The sequence below is a fragment of the Idiotropiscis lumnitzeri genome, chromosome 16, assembly GCF_059441095.1.
Source record: "Idiotropiscis lumnitzeri isolate Australia: NSW breed Sydney's pygmy pipehorse chromosome 16, RoL_Ilum_1.0, whole genome shotgun sequence".
NCBI classification, from domain to species: Eukaryota; Metazoa; Chordata; class Actinopteri; order Syngnathiformes; family Syngnathidae; genus Idiotropiscis; species Idiotropiscis lumnitzeri.
In genome coordinates this window covers 16,202,011-16,217,051 of record NC_142406.1, presented here as the reverse complement: position 1 = coordinate 16,217,051, position 15,041 = coordinate 16,202,011, and the positions used below count along the sequence as shown (strand labels likewise).

The window sequence follows — 15,041 nt, the reverse complement described above, 5'->3', positions numbered from 1 at the left end:
GAAATAAGGTTGCTCAGCCTTCCTTTTTAGTACTAAATAAAGCACAAAGAAAGAAACATCTTAGCTGATTGTGTGGCGAGTGGATCCATATTGGCAGTCCACTGATTGACTGTGCAGACTCAAGCGGGCCACTTTGGTCTTGAAGGTGATTTAGTATGTTTGGACAACGTGACGTGCTTGGTAAACACTGCAGAAAAAAAAATGTCCATTAGCAGCAAAGTGAGGAGGATGAAAGGTTTGCACCTTGCAAAAAGATTTGCAACAGTCAATATAAAAACAGAAGTGAACTCACCATGAGAAAATGAATAATTTATTCAAACAAATACAAGAATTTCATCACAATCGCTGAAAAGATCAATTAAAAAGCATACTCCAAGAATACAAGAGATTCCAAAAAACATGGCAATATGCAAACCCCAGTTTGGTCCCAGTATTAAGAAAGAAAAGAATCTCGATGGATAAAATTGGTCACTTAGTTTTGCTCTGATGCAAATTACAAACACAATTTTTTGAAGTAAGCCCAGAAACATTTTCTATAAAAAATCCAAGGTGTATAAAAAGTTTGTGTGCAACCTCCTGTTTGGTGAGGGGGGATAACAAAAGTCTCTGAATGTGAGCTGGTGCTCGCGGCGCTGTTCTGTTTGCCGCAATTATAGCGTGATGACGGTGCCATCCTCCTCCACCCCTCCCCTCGGCAAGGCCAGGCTGTGCCGTGGGTCCGTTTTCAGCGAGCTGAGGATCTTGTGCAGGCTGCCGTTGCTATGGCGGAGTGCCGGATTGCTACTGTGGTAAGGCGGCTGGGTGCCGGCTTGATTGTGCTGGAGGTTGAGGTCTCTGAGGAGCTGGTAGCTCAGGCGGCCGTGTTGCGGCGGCTGCTGGTGCGAGCCTCCGTTGAGGCTCACATGAGAGTGAAAGGAAGCAGTGGATACGACCGAAGGGGGGCGCGAGGGCGGGCTGGGCGGCACCGCGGGGCCCGACGTTTGCTGCCGGTGCAAACGAGACGAGCTGGATGCCAAGGACGCGTCGGACCTCCGCGACGGCCGCTTCAGGCTGCTCTCGATGACGATGTCAGTCTCGTCGTCGCTCTCCAAGTCCTCCTGGTAGCCGTGGGCGCCGGACGGCGGCGCCGCGCACGCAACCGGGAAGCCGGCGGAGCCGCCGCTGTCCGACGACCGGCCCGAGCTCCCGGAGATGCGACTGCTCCGGACCACGTTGTTGCGCTGGTTGACGGGCTTGACGGTGACAATCAGGTTGTGGCTGTTGGCGATCATCATGTCGGTGACCTGGTCCAGCGACTTCCAGCTCACCTCGATGCCGTTCACCTCCAGGACTTCGTCGTTGACCGCCAGCAGACCCGTGCTCTCGGCCAGCCCGCCGGGAACCAGCCGGGAAATGAAGATCCCCGGAACTTTCTCCAAGCCGTGGGGCGTCACGCGCACGCTGGTCCCATCTCGGATGTAAAATCCCAAAGGTTTGTCGGAGCCGTGGCGATAAAGTCGAACGCGGCGGTGCGATTCCGGCAGGATGTCCACGTCGATGATGGAGGAGACGGGTCGGAAGTCCTTCGGCATGCCGATGCAGATGTGCGCCCTCTTTCGGTTGAGGTCGTTGTTGCGGAGCGCCACCGCAGCCTTCTTCTTGCGGGTGATGGTGTTGTTGCCAAAGTTTGTGTAGTCCATCTCCTCTGCCAAGACAAAAAAAAAAGTCACGAGGAGTCGCTACACCTTTAAAATCCAACCTAAAATCACACACAGATTTACTACTCGGGAATTTTCTGCAAATCATTTCCAAACGTTGCACTAGCTCTTATTTCAGAGGCCCGAAACTAAAAAAAAAACAACCTCAAATCACAAATGACATCATGATTGGCTTCACGGTTACTCGTGAGAGGTCATGCGTCAGAATCGCTGAGTGTGCAGCGCGTTCCCGTCCACGCTCGTCTTCGGGTACCAGAAAAGCAACTTTGAGATGACTTCAGCGTCGACCGTCGACGGTTGCTAAGGAGGCGAGCAAAATAACCGATCAGTCCCCTCCCACGTTTTCGCACCCTGAGCGGATGTCCGCCGTTGCCCTGCAGGCCGATCACGATTTAGCGTTCCAAACCGCACCGGAGTAAAATGCTCGGTGGAAATGTGAGCCGCTCCAAACCGGATCACAATTTGGTGCTCCAAAACCAAGCGGGACTCAAATGGAACTCGTGGCGGAAACACGCCACGGCGCTGGAAATACCGTACGAGTCAGATGAGGATTTCACATTCCAACCCGGCCGGATTGAAGTGGAAACGAAACACCACAAAGGAAGAGGCGTTATCGAAACGATGAGTCAGGAGATTTAACGGGAAGCGCTCGTCGGAGGCTGGAAGACGTTGCGAGAAGCCAGCTGGCTCCACTCTGGGCACCTTTTTGAAAAAAAAAAAAAAAAAAAAAATGGGAGTCATTGTGCAAATAAAGCGACGGCGCAAGTGACGCACGTTTTTCTTCACGCTCATCCAATGAGAGACGCTCACTTCCTGTGTCCGTTTCCCGTCTGTCCGAGGAGCAAAGATTAGATAGCGCCTCGCAGCTTCATTGGCTCTCCTCAAACAAGTTGATTCACGTCGCGTTCCACCTGGAGGCGCGTCGCGCAACTCGACGTGTTTCGACTCGCCGCCTTTTCTCGCACATCGTCATCGCCTCGGCGGCGAGCTTCCCATCGTCCGATCGTCTCCATGGAATCGGAGATGTTCAAACAACCTGAAAGGTGATTCTTTGCCGCACACAAGATTGAGGGGACGAGCCATGGGAGAACGTGACCTCCCCCAAGGACAAACAGCTTGAAGACCTTCAAGCGACTGTTTGACTTCCTTTGGGTCAGGAACACCCTCCCTACCGTGCAGGCCACATGATCAACCTTGCGTCAACGCAAGTACGTGTGCGCTAATATTTTGACGACACGCACAAACGCACTCACGCTGCGCTCTTGCTGATAAAAAACACGCCACGAAGGCTTGACGCCGATTTCTTCGCGACCCCCCCCCGTGCTCAAACTTGCTCCTGGCCGGCCTTCACACGCTCGCCGCTGACATTATGGAAATGAACCAGGCCTAAAAAAAATAAGAGTGTGGAGCAGATGTCAACAAATGAGCGTCTGTCCAGTCAGTAACGTTCTGTTGAGACGGCCCCAGTTGAACTTGGGACATTTCACAAGTACGCTTGGTGAAAAAGTGGCAGGTTGTAAGATATTAACACCGACAAGTTGACATTTCATCCAGGCTGTCATTTGGTTGGCTAGCTAGCGAGATCAAGTTAAAAAAATAAAAAATCACATTTGCAGATGGATGAATTAGAAATTTTAATATTTTAAATTTACTGCATCTTGCAAAGTTCCCCTAAAACAAAATTTTAAAATGATTTAAAAAAAAAAAAACGAGACCTGAAGTGGGCGTGTCCACAGTTGCCGACTCGCTCGACATCCTCAAATTACGTCACTTCAACACTTCTGCTGCACCAATGTACTACTTTCCTATTAGACAGAGCTTCGGCTAAACCTTTTGGCACCAGCTTGTGGAATTTCTTTTTTTGCCAATTCAGAAAAAGTCGTTCAGAGACGAGCTGGGCATAAATCCTGCAAGAACACGCACGTAGATTACGGTAATCGGAGAAGATCCGCTACATTTTTAAAAACCCCTAAAAGTGTTTTAACTGAGACTAAAATGGCCGCTTTAAATCCAAACGGCCGACTGACTCCCCGTAGATTTATGAATAGATCCGAAAATGTGCCTCCACTTTTTAAAGCGCACATGGCGCTTATGTAATCAACGCGCGCACATTTTTCGCTTCCACGTGGATCTCAAACACGCCATCGTAGCGAGCGGAAGCAAAACGTCCAGTCCGTCGCGACCCGCAGCCCATCTATTCACATTCCTGCACCCCAACAACAAAATCGGGCCCTCCCACCCTCATAATGGCGTGACAAAGTGCTTAGTGACAGAAGAGCCCATAATCGCTGGAAAAGGCGAGGGGGGGGGGGGCGCATATCGGGCCGGGAGTGAATAGTGTGAGCATGAGGTCACCAATTGCTGTGGTAGGGGGAGGAATGGTGGGCTTCATTTCTTGACCCCCCCCCCCCCGCCTCTCCAGCACCAGAGTTAAAATGGCAAACACACCTGGGACCGGTTGCTTTTCAAGCAGCCAAATGCAAAGTGACACGCAGAACAGTAGCGCTGGCGTCGGCCAAATGTGCTTTTCTGCTTTGTTGAGCATTTGGACGAGTGGGTCATTAACGTGCAAGTTGGAGCGCTTGCTGTGTGTGCGTGGGGGGGGGGGGGATCCAAATATGGATGATGACTAAAATAAAAATAAAAATAAAAAATAAAAGACGGGGAAACCACATTGGACTTGAGTGTGTGTTTAGAGGTGAGATTGCTGCCAAGGCACGTCTAGCAGGAAGAAAAAAAAAAAAAGCAAAGAGAGGGAAAAGAACTTTAAACAGGCAAACATTTTTGAGATTCTTGCCCGGATGGAAAATATTGTCGGCGCTGGATAAAGCAAGCAAAACGCGTGAGCAAGACTTGACTCGGGTTGCGGCGCAGGTGTGTCCCTCGGAGAACGCGAGTCAACACCAAAGGAATGTCCTCGCCGGGCCCAATCATCACTTTTGGAACGACGCACCTGAGAACGGCGAAGTGTGGAATGTAACCGGAAGTGGCAGGCGGGTCGGATTGAGGTCAAATTGGACTCGGGATTACGATGCGGACGGATGTCAACCGATTTTGTTCACGTGAAATGAAAGCGTTCAGAATTCGTAACTCATTCGCTGCCATTGACGGAAAAACGACTGACCGCCCCTCCCCCTTTTTCGTGAGTCCCCCCCCCCACCCGAGCAAATATGTCGGCACATCTGGGATGACTTAAAACGAGGCTACCTCGGACACGCGGGGAGTTTCAGGTTCGGCGTTCTCCGCAGGGGGTCGCCCCCCCCCGCGTTCTGAAAAACGGCCCCCGCGAGCAATTAATACGCCCTTTCAACGGGAACAACCTCGACGATGTGATCAAACGTTCACCGACGGGGGGGAAAGTGCAGGTTTTTTTTTGGGGGGTTTTCTGATTTTAAAAACGCGGTCCACTTGCGCGTCACTGCCATGAGGTGCTCAGGTACCACTCACCCAATTCAAAGACAGCCTCTCTCGAAAGTCAATTTGCACATCAGTCGGCCTTCTTTGTTTTCGTTTTATGATCCGGCATTTAACTTATTTTTAGAATCGTAGTATGGTAAGTTCGTCCCTAAACGGCCTGAGCAGTTCAATTGGATTGATTTCTCCATTTTAAAATAAATCTTTGAGGACATCCGAGGACCATCAACTCCGATCGGTCCCAGCGAGTTGCCATGACGACAGAGAGTCGGCATCAACACACGCTAAGACCAAAGCTGCGGGTTCAACGGCGGGAGAGGCCGAATGGAAAAAAAACAAAAAAACATGATGCCCGATTGAATGGCTCCCCTGCTCTCAATATCGGCTAAAAATAGGCGCCGACGTAAGTTTGTAACCTCTGCGCCGGCCGGCGGAGTCACTTGCTAAATCTTTTTTTAAATTTTTTATTACGGGCCGCCTGGCAGACGACAAACAACGAGCAGGAATGCAAAAGGTCGAGAGGTGCGGGCTGAAAAAGGGTCCAACTTTTTAGCAGCCTGCTGCACCCAAAGTACCAACGGCAGCGAACGATGACGTCATGTTGTGCGGGCACATCTGGAGACGTTCAGCACGCTCACGACTGGGGGGAAAAAAAAAGAAAAAAGGAATCAAGCAAATTCGGAAAAGTTCAAAGGGGTCTGTCATGTTCTTATTGAGCCAATAAAAGCTTTTCATTGTTGCCACGCAATCGGGTGATGTTTGAAGTGGACTCAGCGGGAGCGTTCAACAACACAAGTCAACGACGGCAACTTTTAACTGCCTGTAAAATGGGGCAGACTCACGCTTTTTTTTTTTTTTTTTTCCCCAAATCGCTGCCGATTGATGTTTTGTTCAAATGGCACCGACGCTCAGGCAACTAAGACTTTTTTCAAATTTACTTATTTATTTTTTTAAGAGTTTAATTTGTTCTTTGGTCCATGCTTGTTAGTCCATTTACCTGAAAATCAAATGAATATTACCCACAGAATTTAACTGATTAATTAATTTATTTTTTTCAAATTTATTTAATACTCACGGCCGACAACGAGGCGCTCTAAAGCGGCCGACTATCTGCAGGGAAGGTGCTCACGTAAGTTTGTGACATGCCCTCATATTTAGAACGAGTACTTTTTCTCTCGCAGCACCGCTCACCGACTCAATCCTTCACAAGCCTGCTCCTTAAATTCCACCACACCTGAACCAAACGATCACAGCAAAGATAACTTCCTGTGCGTGCTGACACACATCCTCCGCCCCTTCCTGCCCCCCCCCTCCCCCCTCGCGCCACTGAGCCCGTTTGCTTACTTCACCCACTCAGCCTGCCCGCAAACATGTCAGTGGGAGCATTTCCAGTCCATGCAAGTTGTCATGTGGCTATTGTTTTTCACCGGCCCTGACTGGGTCGCCCCCCCAAACCCACAACACCCCCCACGCTCCAATTCTTTTCCTTCCTCTCCCACCCTGAAGTGCTGAGGTGGCCTGAGTCACGCTGCCAAAGCGTGGCCCACATGTTCGGAAGATAAAGGCCACCGCCTTGTCACGGTGGCCTGAAACGCTCAACGTGACGTTGATGCCAATGGCGCCCAAAAAGTTGTTCTGGGGCGTCTAATAATAATAATTCATAAATTGAGAACAGAGGTGGACGAAAGGTTAGAACATGCGTCTCACCGTTTTGGAGGTTTGGGGTTCGAGGTTGGATGACTCACAAATCATGTTCAAACTTTTTCTCCAGAAGGGCCGAGGACAGAGAAAAGTGAAAGTGACGCAAGGGACACGTTGACATTCGTGACCTTTGACTTTTTTAAAGGGGACTTTGGGGAAAAAAAAAAAAAGCACTGAGCCTATCACAAGCCAGGTGCTGCGTTTGCTGTCAAAGGTCGCCGTTGTGACATGGCACCTGGTGGCCACAAGGGGGCAGCGCTCAAAAAGGCTCGCCGATCGATCACGTTCGACAAAGGCGAGCGGACTCACAAACATGCTTGAGATCTGCTGCCAAATTGGGAACACGCGTTTGCGTCGTCGCAGATGAAAAAGATGGCGCGCACATGGACGCACTCCAAGGACGTGAGCGCGCCTCCTCGGGCTCGCTCACGTTTGGGCCTCTGAATGGAAGGTCATAATAAGTGAGGTGACGTGCTTGAAAGAAGAGCCTGGAGACAACTTGCAATTTGCCACGACCGCTTTTATATAAGCAGCGACGCGGCCGAGCAAAAGCCACTTTGTAATTACGGCCTCCCAAAATATCTCTTTGCGCGAGAAACGCCAGCGAGTTCGCATCGCCGTCGTTCGGATGCGAGCCTGCCTGCAAGCGCTTTAAAGATGATTCAGGCTGCAATTCAAATGATTCTTTAAATAAAAAAAAATTAAAAATTCAAAGAAAGACGCAAATGTTGAACATTGAGCGTCACTTCAGCTGCAAAGACGAGCCAACCGGGAACTCCGCCCTCGCTAGTCCAGCTGTAAAAGTTCCCGCACTCACTTCAGGTTTCGGTCTCAAGTTGATCTCGGGATTTTCCCTTGGATCTCTTAAAGATCCGCTCACGACTCCTGGGATCAGGACTCCAAATTTCTGTTTTGAATCGCGCAATACGCAAAGACCGCCTCGTTCGTGACTCCGACACTCCCGCTGAGGGACGAATTCATCGCCGTTTTTTTTTTTTTTTAAATCGCAACTTTTTACTGTCAACTCTGGTGGTAAACGGGCATCCAATATATTTTCGCTGATATTCTCCGAGGAAAAAAAAACAAAAACAACAAATCACACTGGCTTGAATCTAATTAAAGCTCATCGACACAGCAAGTTTGAGATCAAAGATATTTTTTCAATTCATCATTTAATTAATTCACGTGGAACCAACGAGCTGACAAAAAACTCTTTTTTTCCTAAAAGTAAAACATTGCACCACAAGCGTGTGTCAAAAATCCATTTGGCTCGCACGTCACATGCTTTGCTTTCAGCCAATCAAAAAAAGGACAAGAGACCACAGCTTTTTTTGGGGGGGGGGGCCAACACTGACTCGGGAAGTCGTTTGTTCGTCCCTGAAGGTAAAACTCAACGCAGCAGCCGTTAAGATCATCTTTCGGTCGTTGACAACATCCGATAAGTCGCCACACTTTAATCAACGTGAAAAACTGTTTGGATGCTTCGGAAAAAAAAAAACTGAAAAAAAAAAACTTTTGGGTCGGCAATGAATTTCAAATGAGTTCAGCGGTCGCCCCCGTTAACGTCAATAACGAGACGAGTGAAGTGAAAAAATCGTCTTAGCGGAAGAATCGACGGCCAAAAACTAAATATTTTCAACCAGGGGAGCAAATTGTGAAGTGGTGAAAAAAAAAAATCCTACTGGCCCAACAATGTCTGGAAATGTCCCTGCAGAGGAGAAGGAGGCGGGGCCAGGGGGGGGGGGGGGGGTTCAAAGCGAAATGAAAAGCTCGGCGGACACAAAAAAAAAAAAAAACAGCAATGAGGGTTTGCCAAAGACAACAAAACGAATCCAAAAGAGCACCCGAGGCAAAAAAGCATCCCGTCGCTTTAAAATGGCCGCCGCAGATTCACGTTCTCGCTTCTCCTGCTGCTTTACAAGACGGGCGGCGCCGGGACGCCAACACGCAGGAAGGATCCGCTCGCACCTTTCACTCCAAATCAGTCGGACTTTCAAAAAGTGGACAGCTTTTTTTTTTTTCTTCTTCTTCTGCTGCCCAACGACCAAGTCAGAACTCAGACGGGCTCCTTTGCTTGAAAAGACGACGCCGGCATTGTTTGAACGTTACATTTTAGCACACTTAACCGCCACTTGAGTTGAAAAAAATGGCAATGACGTGACTAGAAGATAAAACGCTAAAGAAAGATTCCCGAGTCGATTGTTATAAAATTCAACGTTGCTTGGACGTCAGCACGATTTTGTAAAGTTCCTCACATCCAAAATGCACTTTTGTTCTCGATTGTCATTGGAGAATTTTCTTGGAAACAGGTCACTTCTCGAATGACAAACGTGATGCAACGCCTCGTCACATTATCGTCACTTGAACATGACAATGAATTAAAAAAAAAAAAAAAAAAAAAGCAAACAGGAATGCCTGCTTGAGGAACGCCGCACGTTCCCACGGCCGGTATGAGGAAGGACGACCTTCGGTGCGGCGGCGGCGGCGTGTCAGGCATGCGCGTTAATCATCCACGTCCAAATTGACGGCAGCAAAAATCCGCGGCGCTGGCTGCCGCCCGTCAAACATTCGCCGTCGACATCGTCTCCAGCTGGCGACGTCCACAAAATAAAAAAAATGCGCTAATATCAGCGAGCGAGCGCCAGCATACACCGACGATGACTCCGATGAAACAAAAGATGAGAAGGTAGCGAGCGAAAACAAGCCGCTTCTGAGAAAAGTAAGCCAACATTCCCGCCGGCAGGAAATTGGCCGTCGACCTGCGCCTCTTTTATTTCTCCACAAAGGAAATCATAATAAAAGCCGGCGATGGAAGCGCAATCTCATCGTTTGGACGAGCCGCTCGTGAAATCAAAGATGGCGGGAGGCCGCGAAAACATTTTGGCTTCGCTCGAACGGTCACACCGAGGTCAAACTCTTGCGCAATGCGACCCGCAACCCGAAACGTTTGCCCGAGTCGCGACTCCAACCGGGCCGGCGGCCTCCCAAATTTCTATTTGGTTTCATCTCGGCTCATCCGCAACCGCTTCGAATCGATATCGACCTTCGCGACGGTCCACTGACGTCAACTTTCCGCCTCGCCGTCGCTTGCCTTTGTTGAAAGTTTAGTCTGCGCTCAAGCGTGCACGTCCTCGCCGCTAAGCAGAGTTTGCAAAACAAGCCGCCGCTGTTTTGCTTGGACAAAAGCGGATCGCCCAACCGTGGGTGTGATTACCTTGTGCCGCGGAGATAATGTTTTTAATCCGGCTAAAGGTCTGCTTCACCAATAACTGCCCCCCCCTCGCTTGTAAAGGGAAAAAAAATAAGTTCAATATTTTTGAATGAATTAACTCATTTAGTTCCATTGACGGCTAAAGACGTCAAAGATCCATTTTTTTTTTTTTATTTGGCTGGTTAATTGCACATTCTTGTCATCTTTTTTGGTCTTCACCGCCCCGCTTTGGGCAAGCGGTCGGAGGTTAGATTTGTTTCCTGTCCGCGTTATCTCGGGGCCCAAAATAAACAAAAGGGACGCAGCCCCCCCTCACACGGCCACGGCCCGATTTACAGGATATCGTCCAAATAAACAACAACGTCGACACGAAGGCAAACGCGTCGCGCTGCTCATTTCAAACAGATGAGCGCAATGGAATGCGTCAGAGGGGAAAAAAAAAAAAGAAGAAAGACGAGAAGGCAAACCGGGTGAGCTCGACCGGCTGGCACAAAAAAAAAAAAAAAAAAGACTAAACTTTAGAGTGTTGCCAACACATAAAAATAAATAAATAAATAAATAAATGTCTATTTGTCATGTCTGTGATTGGCTCCTTTGTACCATCTGTGTTGTGACGTCACGGCGACGGATGACGCCGAAGCATCTTCACTGCAGCGCATTGTGAGACGTAACAAAGACGCGCGTGTGCGTGCGTGTATGACGACCTCATGCATCAGTGACGTGCCTGCGCGCGCGTGTGTGTGTGTCAGCCCGCGCCACTAGTCCAGGTCATCAAATTTGAGGACTCGTCCTCGCCGTGCCGACCGCCTTCTTTTGACTGCCTTTTTTTGTGTGTTGCCGTTCTATAAAAACGCAAAAAAAAAAAAAAGAACACAACACTATGTTGCGTTCCAGGAAGGACGGCAAATGTCAAGTAATTAAAAGTATTGACACTTTCTCATTTAATAGCACGAAAAAGCGTGTCCAAACTTTTAACTAATAGTGGACATGAATATTAATGAGGTGCGACGGCTCATTTGCATACTCATTGGCAAGGCTGCCACTACAAAGTTGCTTTTTTAAATCACTGAAGCAACGAGCGGGAATAAAACAACTCGGGCTGACGGGGTGTTGTCTTTATTTACGCGCACACGCACACAAACGGAGGGAGTCTCTCCTTTCATTCCGATCTTTTGTCTCCCAGTAATGTCTGGTATGCCGGGATACGAGCTTTGCTCAATGACCTGATTTCTTTGGGCTGTGTGCGTGCGTGTGCGTGCGCGCGCTTCCTTTGGATGAGACACACAGCTTAACCGTCAGACAGAAACATCCAGCCAATCAGAGGGCATCAAACGCACACGAAGCCTCACATGAGGTCGACAAAAACGCCCGACATAATTGGATTAGGAAATATTCCAAAGGGAAACTCGACGTCGGCCCGGTGCCGCTATGACCAGCCAAGATGGATTTAATGGGATCATTTACCGCTTGTAAAATAATCAAATCAAATAAAATGCCCAGCACATGCTTTTTGAGCGCCACCAGCGCGGCCTTACCTTGTTTCTGGATGAAGATCCGGAGCAGGGGGTGCGCCGTGGACACGGCCTTGCAGAAGTTGTCGTCGTTGTTGATGGGCAGCAGGTCGCCGTGCACGTCGGCGTATCCGATCATCACCTCCATGTTGGCGATGCGGTGGATGTGCAGGATGAGCTTGTAGAACTCCTCGAACTTGCCCGGCTTCAGGCGGTCCACCGAGAAGCGGCGGAACTCGGCGCCGTACTGAAAAAGATCGAAAGACGGCGTTTAAAAAAAAAAAAATAAGAAAATGGTCCCGTCGAAGAAGAAAAGAGTTTGTTTATGCTTGACGATAAACTTGCTTAAGGTTGAGCTCATGAAACTATCAAGTATCTTTCTGAAGCGTTAGCATGATGCTAACATGCACTACAAATAAAGAAGGGAAAACATTCCCCCCCCCCCAAAAAAAATGCACCAATTTGACCTGCTCCAACTAAAAGAAACTCACATTTTTTTTTTAAATCAACGATTTGAGTCCATCACATAAGCCCAAATGTCAGACGGCTGCAAATGGAACACCTGGTAGTGACACGTCGTTAAGTTTAGCATAATCACGTCATGTCGAGGCATGTTTGTCCCCGGCGGGCTTCTCTTCCGGTTTTCATGGCAAATGACGGAGATTTCTTTATTTATTTTTTTTAAACTTTCTCGCCTCCAAACCAGTTTGTCAAGCATCTTCCTCGTTGCCTTGGAGGTTGCAGGCAGGAGTCCGCGTTGATGCAAGGAGCACAAGTCCGGCGCAACTCCTCAAAAAAAAAAAGTTTTCCTTCTAATATTGAATAATAAAAATGACATTGATAATTCCGCTTTATAAAGAGACTCGTGTTTGAGAACGTTCTTTGGAAGACTGTACTCTGCGTTCTCCTCTAAAGATGGATGTTCCATAAAAATAAAGCTCAGCGATCCGAGACTGTCCACTCAAGACAGAGAGGAAGTTAAAGACAACTCGGAAAACAAAACTTCCACAAGCTGGTGATCATGTGAAAGAGGTAAGGTGAACGATCTTTGCTGAGGGACAGCCGCGCAGGCAATAAATATTCAGTTTGGGAATTTCTTGTCAACATATTGACTGTGCGACCAACCGCCCATAAACATATCGTTGGACAAGATACTTCCTCTACCTCGATGACAAAACCTGCTCTGCAGGCTTCCAGTGATGCCTCATAAAAAAATGATTGTGTTTGGAAATTGGCTTAAATCAAAGTTGTGGTGTCAACATCCCACCTAAACACCAACCCCCGCCTAAAACAATCCGACCTGGCCTGCTTCACGAGTGAGTCAAATCAGTTCCCTGATAGGCTTATCACATGAACAACACAAATGAATAACGTAATGTCATGTGGGATGCGTCAGCTGCAGGTGACAAAACAAAATAGGGATACCTTTAAATATCCGCAGGACTAACTTGCAAAAGGATACTCTCACGATATTTGACCAACGACGGAGTGGTATCGCTGTCATGGTATCGCGGTACCAGATTGCTCTCTAATCGAATTGAAGAAAACGCCATATTTGATATTTGGCCAGTGAGATGACGATACATTACAATGTAACTGAGGAAATTGCAATGACAAATTGCCGCAATATTTGAAGGTTTTTCATTTGTGGTATCACGACCGTGGTAATCAATATATTGGCAAGCGATCCGTTAATTGTATTTCATCACAAGCGCGATATATTATCAGTTGTGGCATAATACGGCTATTGTGCGATAGTCATGAAATTGGAAAGGAATATATGATACATCGTATTATCGATTTACTGAAGAAATTGTGAAATGTGCTCTCTAACAGCCATATCGGCGGTTATCACGATACGGCGTTTGCGCTCCAGCTACGCCACAATGACAGAAAACAGTCAACATCGATTCAACGGCGCATAAATCGATGATCCTATCAAACATTTGCACACTTTGGCGCGATTCGTCTGTCTGTAATCTTTCGGCCGATGACGAAAACAACGAGGCTACTTGACACAATGTACAACAATTTGACACATTCGAATTTAAATACTTCCAAATTTTGGGGGAGTTAATATATTTATGTTCCCTGGTGATAATCAGTTTAAAATTCACAGAAACCGAACAGGAGTATTTCAAATGAATACAGCTCGTTTATTTTGGCGTCCTCGCGACCTTGTTAACGCGTTCGGGATTTTAACGCCAACAAACATTTCCACGCAGCATCTTCACCCACCTTGCTTTTCACCTCCACGGCGTTAAGATCCACGTTCCGCAAGGGTTGAGAGCGACTAAAGCTCCGGTTCATTTTGGCTGCTTTGCAGAGCACACAAGAGGAGGAAAGGAAAAACTTGCGCCCGCTGAAAAGGGGGCTCCCAAATAGCGACGAAGACTTTCGGGTACGTCTCGTTGGGTTATCCCTCCTCCAAAAAGGCTTCTTCTTTTCAAATCGGACCAAAACTGGGCTCCACCTTTGAGGAGAAGACGACTTTGTAGCACAAAAAGCAGAGAGCAACTCGCCGTGTGGACTTTGGGAGGCTTGGTTCAAGTTTTGAAATGACATCAGCCCACAAAAAAAGAAAAAAAGGCCACCCTGTGATGCTTTCAAGGTAGCTCGTTTATTACGATTTCACAGCGCTGTCGAGAACACGACTGTACCATAAATAGATGTTTATTTTCCCCGTTACTGCTAAATATATTGTAGGAAAAGAAGAAAACATTAATCAACCGAACAAGAAAACGTTCAGTGCAAACGAAAACGCTGAATTTTCTCAATTCCACTTGTTGCCGAACGCAGCATTGCGTCGTGTTGGTGTACGGCAGCTCACGCTGTTTCGTGTCAAATTCACCTATTTCCCGACAAATAACCGTACAAAAGCCAGAAATCTCTAAATAACTTCAAAGTAATTGGTATTTTTGTCCTCTTGTCAACTTTATAGGCCACTGGCGTGACTGCTGTTATTACGACATTCCACCACAAGAACTGGTGGGGCAGATTGCCTCTGTTGCTGAATGACTCTAAACTAAATACACAGACAGGGATCATATTTACGTTAGTCACTTTATTAAAAAACATTTTACAATGTTATCTCTGCACTAAGTAGTAAAATTTAAAACAGTAAATTTCTTTTCCACTGAAATTGAATTTGCGACAGTTTATGTTAGTTTACGGAATTTAAAGACGTCATGATTAAGCCTATGGCGCCGTCCGATGGTCAAATGATGGTAGTACAACAACAACTTTTCTGCTCTCAGCCCCACTGGATGCAGTTCACAGGTGGCCTGTACATATCAACACGCGATGAGACCAAGTCTTTATTTAATCAGCCTGATTTTGAAAAAAATTATCCGTTAAGTCGGCCTTTTCCGATCGACTTTCCCGCCTCCCAACTTAAGTTTTTATACATCTCAACTTCAAGCGACTGGCTGTAATGTGTCGATTTACTAGAAAAGGTGTCCTATTGCGTCATTTTTCAACAAAGTAGACATGCATAGACTGATAACC

At 47.5% G+C, this 15,041-nt stretch overlaps 1 protein-coding gene across 1 annotated transcript; it reads right to left on the bottom strand.

Annotated features, from left to right (window-relative positions):
* Positions 1-288: 288 nt before the first annotated feature.
* pard6gb (par-6 family cell polarity regulator gamma b) lies at positions 289-14,131 on the bottom strand. Its single transcript, XM_088318263.1, has 3 exons — positions 13,773-14,131; positions 11,559-11,781; positions 289-1,684 (listed from the first exon to the last, which is right to left on the bottom strand). Exons 1-3 carry the CDS (start codon positions 14,097-14,099, stop codon positions 651-653), a joined length of 1,584 nt encoding a protein of 527 aa, XP_088174389.1. The 5' UTR covers positions 14,100-14,131; the 3' UTR covers positions 289-650.
* Positions 14,132-15,041: the final 910 nt, after the last annotated feature.